Genomic DNA, 7199 nt, shown 5'->3' with positions numbered 1-7199 from the left:
CCTAATCTAAGTTGATGCATATTACAATGATTATCTAGAATATGCCAACTGAAGCTGCATCACTTGTTACTTCAAATCTATGTCTTTGCCTCCTATATTTATACAGTTCAGCTTAATATAGCAACACTGAGCATTAATGACCAGCTGAGATTAGATGACCCCCATCTGTGCATCAGGCCATCAACTGTTCCCAGATAGTCACTCATTCCCAGAAAATGTCTTGTGTCTCAATCACTGTTGCCTAATTATTGTTTTTTTTCAGCTCATGGAAACTTCCCTCTGTACCCAAAATTATACTTATATTTGCAAGCAGGTTCAAGTGTTACTGCTCAATTCAAACCCCATGAAGATACAATACTTTAATAAAGTTTGATCTGGTATTGATGTGAGTTAAAAGGTCAGAATATTGCACGAATTTCTTATGGTCTGAAAGAACATAGGCCTCTGAGCTTTTCTATTTCCTAGTGCAGAATATGTATTTGTAAAATACAACAGAGAGGGAAGTTTGGAGATGTACAAAACTGATATCTCTAAGCAGTTAGTTGAGATGAAAACAACCAACATAACAAGAGTAACCCCTTTGCACCCCTTACAAGACATAGGAAAAGTAGCGCAATGGAACAAAGGTGACCCGGGCAGCAGCCCCAGGCGCTGCCTCTATGGGGGGGTATGCAAAAACAGCTGCGAGTATAGTGGAGGCTGATTGTACCACTGCAATCAGCACTGTGGCACTATTGCAGAGTTACCCAGGGCACAGACCTGCCCAGCTATACCTCTGCACTGGAAGTAACACAAATTCTCATGATTCAGGATACAGAGCAATCTCTAACCAAAGGGAGATAGACTGAAGCTTTCCCTTTAGACCAGTGGTGTTCAACTTGTTTATTTATTTATTTATTTTACAAGCAGGCCAAACCTTAAAATCAGAAATGGCTCAAGGGCCACAAAGAAAAGCATTGCTGAAACTCAGCCTATACAGTGAGCTCAATGGTGGTCAGGCTGGGCTGTGGCTGAAGCCACCACCTTTGCACAACAACTCCAGAGGTCAGGGAGTGAATGCAGCCACCACTTGTCCCCTCTTTTCCATTGCTCCTGAATTAAAAGAGCCCAGAGAGGTAACTGTGTATAAGGAGATCTAGCAGGAGCCATACTGACATGCCAGTAAGGTCAGACTGGCATGTGGTGTTGGGTGGTGACCTATTCACATCAGCTTCAAGATCACATTCAGTCCATAGGCCATAGGTTGAGCACCATTGTTTTAGACAATTTATGTGATACCAGGGATCCTGGTTTTCTCCAATTTAAAAACAAATCCCCAATTTCCAGATTTAAAAAAGTAACCCCAAACACACATTTTTCTGTGATTAAAATTGAAACACCACTACATATATAGCTATATATTAGTGGCATTTCATAGATTCATAGATTAAGGGTCGGAAGGGACCTAGTAGATCTTCTAGCCCGACCCCCCGCCAGGGCGGGAGAACAACAAAAAACCCCAAAAAGAGAAATGGGACTCAAACGAGTCCAGCCAGGTAGGCATCCAGCCTCTTCTTAAAGACCCCCAGGGTAGGGGCCAGCACCACTTCCCTTGGAAGTTGGTTCCAGCTCCTAGCCGCCCTAACCGTGAAGTAGTTTTTGCGGATGTCCAATCTATACCTCCTCTCCATCAGCTTGTGCCCATTACTCCTTGTTATGCCAGCGGGCGCTAGGGGAAACAGAGTCTCCCCCAAACCCCTCTGGTCCCCCCTAGTGAGTCTATAGACAGTCACCAGGTCCCCCCTTAGCCTTCTCTTGTGGAGGCTGAATAGGTTCAGGTCCCGCAGTCTCTCACTGTAGAGTCTGCCCTGTTGTCCCTGGATCATGCAGGTGGCCCTCCTCTGGACCCTCTCCATATTGTCCACATCCCTCTTGAAATGGGGCGCACAGAACTGGACACAATACTCCAGCTGTGGCCTGACCAGTGTCGCATAGAGGGGGAGGATCACCTCCTTGGCTCTACTCGAGATGCACCTGTGGATGCACGACAAGGTCCGGTTAGCCCTGCCAACCATGACCTCGCATTGTCGGCCCATGTTCATCTTGGAGTCAATAATTTCATTTTAATCATAGAAGAATGTGGATTTGTGCCATGGGAATTGTCATAAGTATGCTTGGAAAATGAAAGCTAACTCGTGCTTGTTTATGTAAATGAAAAATAGGTCCACATTCCCTTCAATGAGAGAGGGGTAAGATTCTGTGGGTTAGCTTTGACTGGCTGGGGGTAAGGGCATACACAAAGGCAGTTACTGTGGAGTAGCTGATGCGCAGTTAAGTTCTTGTCTTTGTATACCCAACTGTATTCATATAACCATGCCCTGTGGCAATTCCTACATTCCTCTAATGCTAGCAAAAGTATGTGTTTCCACAGAAACTAGTCAGTTATGTTTTGGTCTAAAATGTATCACATTTCAGATAAAGGGTATATTTGAGTGATACTAGGGACTTTAAAGAGTCTTCACATCTTCTGGTTTCTCAGCAGTAAATAATTGCTGAAACATCAAAAAGGCTGTGTTGAGATATTGTGGACAACTTAAATAATTTCTATAGATGGGATCTCTGGTATATGAGATTTCAACTAGTAGGAAGGATTCCTACTAATTGAAGTGTAGTTATTACATTAAAACTAATTATTCCTGGCATATTTACACACATACCAACAATAGCTCTATCCAGTGGGATTGATTTCTGAGAACTGAAACCAGTATATAAAAGATTTAATATGAACTTATTCAATTCTTTAGCTTTCAGAGCACTGGCTGAGTATCAGGAAAAAAATGGAACCTGAAAACCTTTCCAAAGCTGAGGCAACAAGAAGCTTTTTGTCCTTTATCCAGAATATCAGGAAAGCTACAAAAGAGGAGATACTTCAGATTCTTAGAAGTGAAAGTGATGCCATACTGTAAGTTGCCATGAACAACTGTTTATGCACTAAAGGGTTTAAAGAGAACTAAAATGAAGGGGGGAATCATATGCATAAACAAATAGTCACAATGGTTACATGCTAGGTCTGTAATAGTAAATCTTTACTTCTAGCTGAAGGATTGGAGAAGTTTTTGGAAGGTACTGTTTGCTTTATGTAGTTGCAGTGCTTTCTTCACCCGTTAGATGTCTCTGTGGGCTGAAGAGGTTTCCAGACAGGCTGATGTGCCTGGTAAAGAGCAGGAACAAAACTGGAACCAAAGCTTTATGGAAATTATTTATCTCAGGGGTTTCAATAGTGTTTTTTTAGAAAGAACAAATGCAGAACTGGGTGCCTGAGCTCCCTGGGTGGCAGTTGAGCATGGGGTGGCATCAGTGGCTGTGCTGCCAGTGGTCCAGGGGTAGCCAGACTGGTTGCAGATCTGCTACTATTTTTGTACCTTTCTGCTCCTTTGTTACACTGTTGAAAAAGAATGCCCCTTTCCTTTTTCATATCTATTCCTCTAGACATGAAAACACTCAGGACACTTCTATACTTTTTATTATGCTCTTTCTCTGTATGGACAAAAATCAAAATATCATCTATTTCTAGTCCTTCAACTATTTTATCTTGGAAGATTTCATGGACACTGAAAGCAGTAGCATATAAATTAATTCTATCTGCCATTTACCTGCAGTAATCAGACCTGTCATTAGACCAACTTGTTTATGTCTGTAAATAACACTTTGTCTAGCTCACAGCAGTAACTTATTAATTCCCACTCCATTGCAGTCCTCAGCTGGTAGATGCTATAACCTCTGCTCAAACCCCAGCCTCACTGGAGGCCATGCTGGAGTTTCTGGACTTTAAAAATGAAAGCAGCTCTCTCCTGCAGGAGCGGTTCCTGTATGCATGTGGATTTGCTTCCCATCCCAATGAGATGTTACTTAAAGCTTTAATTGTAAGTCAAAATACAAAAAGTTCCACTCTTATGACTCTTAAGAGCTCCAACCATGCTGGGAGGGAAGAGACACTGTCTACCTTCCTCCAAGTGCCTTTGAGGCATATGACTGGAGTACAACCAGAACATCCTGCTGCATAAAGCATATGATTTCAACTGTAGAATTTATATTCACTTGTAAACCATCACCAATGTTTGCACTTATAATAAGTATGTCTCCTGTTTTCCTAAATACTATCAGGAAAAAAATAGAAAGTGTTAATGTCAGCAAAGCAATTTAAAGATAAATCACTTTAGGTGCTAAGTATTTCACTATCATTTTATACCAGCTTTACAATAAACTGCAAGGATAGGTATTTTGACTGTAGCTTCAAGAAGGAAGTTACTTTTGGTTAATTACACATGATGGTAGAACAGTTCTCAGCTAAGTCTGAGCCCAACCCGTAAGGTGAAGACTGCCCTCATTGAAGGTAACAAGAAACAGAGGGTACTCAGCATATTGCAGGGTTTGGCTCATTATATTTAGACATGGAGGTTAACAGTATTCCTTTTAACTAACAGAATAAGTTCCAGGGCAAGATTGGAAAAAGTGAAATCAGAGAAACTGTTGTCATCATCATGGGTGCTCTCATCAGAAAACTGTGCGACAGGGGAGGCTGCAAACTCCCAGTAAGTATTTATTTGCCTAGTGGCCAAATTTTACCATCAGCCATACAAGCACCATCCACTGAAATTATTAGGAGAGTTTTGTAAGCATCTATGGGGCTCCATTTGCCCTCAGTTTTTAAGCTTAGCTCACAGGCACCTACATTTAACACAAAGGAGGGGCTTTCTTAATAGCAGGTTGGGTTTTTTTGGTTTCTTTTTTTTCAGATGAACCCAGGACCTGATTCTGATCTTACTTTCAGTTTACCCCCACATAGCTCTACCAGCTTCATCTTACTGGTAGTATAACTAAACTTAAACCTCTCTCTAACTCTAAAAGGCATTTAAACACGTGCTCTGGGAGTTGTGTGGGGGAAATGCGCTTTAATTAGAGAGCCTCTGAAAGCCACTCTAATTAAAGTGCCCGGAGCATCTCATGTATCAGTGACCCCATGCTTCAAAATGGTGGCAGGGCACTTTATCTTTATTGAATGAGATTTAGATTAAGCACTCCTGTTGCCATCTTGAAGTGTGGGGACACTGATACATGAGATGCTGGAGGAGGCTGCTGAAACATGGTATGCTGGAGGCTGCTGGAGCATGGTAATTACCACATTCCAGCAGATTCAATAAATAGTATCTTCTCCAACATGCTGTAATTACAGCACATTGGGGCAGCCTTGCTCTAGGCACTCCAATGCCTCTGTGTGCTGACAGTAGAAACAGTACTTTTGTCTGATTTTGGAAATATTCAGATAGCTCCTGAAAACTTTGTGTAATTGGGATCTCCCTAAACAACTTAGACTACCTCAGTCCTATGGAAAGGGGGCATTCAAATGCTGGACTATGTCCAAGGCATGTTCCAGACAGCTTAGGAGGGTAGGTATCTAGTTGATCCTTGCTAAGCTGGGTCCTGGGTAAAAGTAGCTCAGTATTAGGGAAGCCAATTCTTCAGCCAGCCAGGTCTGCAGGATTCAGGGAATCCAAGGACCTGCCCTTCATTCTTCTGTTATGTGCTGTGCATTCCTATAGCAATATTATTTAAGCACCAAGGAACATTTCTTTAGCCATATTTTTGTTAAAACATCTTTGAGTATTTAAACAGTCTCTGTTGGCCTTACCAGCTGAGCTACAAGTCCCTTGAACCAGCAAGTGCAAAGTTAGTGAGTGGCATGTTTATGAACAGGCCCCAGTGCATGACCTATTGAAGAATGTCTTGCATTGGAAAGCTTGTCTAACTTTATCTCAATTACATAGTTGGTCCAATAACAGCTATCACCCTATGACATCTTTGCCTCTCTATTGATTTAAGGAAATTTTACAAGTTACACGCTGATCACATCCAAACAGTTGTTTCAAACTGAACCAAGGGAGGAGAACCCAGCTAAAGCTCATGCTCACATGGGACCTGAGGGTGCTTAACCTTTTGAATGTTCACATATTAAACATGGCATCAATCTTCTCTAGGCTGTTGTAGAAGCTAAGAAGCTGATCCTAGAAGGATTAGGCAAGGCAGAAAAGGACGATGAAGTGAAAATGTACCTGCTGGCACTCAAGAATGCCCTTCTGCCAGAAGCTATTCCATTGCTACTAAAACATGCTGAGTCAGGAGAAGGACCCATAAGTAATGCTGCTGCCACAGCTCTGCAAAGATATGACATCTCTTTCATCACCAGTAAGGTAAGAAGATTTACTGCAAGAAAAAAAAGAGGACATGAGAAATTATAGAAATTTCACATGTTCACAAAGCCTACCTCTTAAGACCCACCCCATTCAAGGATGCACATTTTTCCTCCAGTACATAATAATTTATACCATTCAGAGGTTGACAGAAAACTGCTCAAAGCAGTGAAATAGCAGAGATGGACAAATTAACTACAGAGTAAGATCCTGGAATGACTGTACTGTATTGTGTGTTTTTGCTTCTGCCTTGCACTATCTGCCGATGAACTTGACCAGCCATATTGCAGCTTCACAATCCAAACATCTCACTCAGCTGGGACACCATGACCATTGTGTGGTTCCTAGGACTCTATTTGTTCCAAAGCAGACCTGCAGCCCTTCAAAATAAAGCATGGTGATAATAGGCAATACTCAGGGAGAAGTGTAAGCAAACTTTTTTAAAACATACTTCTCAGACTTAACATTTAAGGAAATCTCTTTGGTCATTGCCCATATTATACTATTTTTATCTTGCTGTCAGTGCTACTGTAGTAAGGCTGTGCTTAAGATCCTGCGGAAAACAGAATGGCTGCTCCATAATTCACCCACACAATCATGGAACTGCATGAGTTTAACATGTTCCATTATAAATTGTTTTAGGACGCACTGAATATGAAAAACACTAGATGAAGACTATAATCTATTCAGCGGTATAACTAGAAGTTTTGGTCCCCTGGGCAGAGAAACCTCTAGAACAGGGCGAAGGTGTTGGGGTGGTGGAAGAAAGAGTGCTGCCCCACTCCTAGTTATACTGCTGAATCTATTCTATTTGCTATAACCCCAGGGCAGGAAGGCACTGCTGATGCTTTATTTTGTATTTCCAAGATGTAGCTTTCTTGAGCATATGTAAGATTCATTGAGTAAACAGTTTATTTCCTGTTTAGGTGAGGAAAGTAATGAACAGGATATACCACCAGAATCATAAAATTT

General features: G+C 41.6%; 1 protein-coding gene across 1 annotated transcript in view; it reads left to right on the top strand.

The window, feature by feature from the left end:
• The window catches only part of MTTP (microsomal triglyceride transfer protein), a 71266-nt gene that overhangs the window by 36114 nt on the left and 27953 nt on the right, over positions 1 to 7199 (top strand). Inside the window, exons 8-11 of the mRNA XM_019526538.1 lie at positions 2784 to 2941; positions 3734 to 3902; positions 4464 to 4571; positions 6015 to 6227. Of these exons, the coding sequence (XP_019382083.1) occupies positions 2784 to 2941; positions 3734 to 3902; positions 4464 to 4571; positions 6015 to 6227 (648 nt within the window). The remainder of the gene's footprint in view (positions 1 to 2783; positions 2942 to 3733; positions 3903 to 4463; positions 4572 to 6014; positions 6228 to 7199) is intronic.

Source organism: Gavialis gangeticus, unplaced genomic scaffold (assembly GCF_001723915.1).
Source record: "Gavialis gangeticus isolate Ggan-Ray unplaced genomic scaffold, GavGan_comp1, whole genome shotgun sequence".
In the NCBI taxonomy this organism is placed as follows: domain Eukaryota; kingdom Metazoa; phylum Chordata; order Crocodylia; family Gavialidae; genus Gavialis; species Gavialis gangeticus.
Note: the sequence above shows the minus strand (reverse complement) of the source record. Positions and strands in the feature narration are given on the sequence as shown.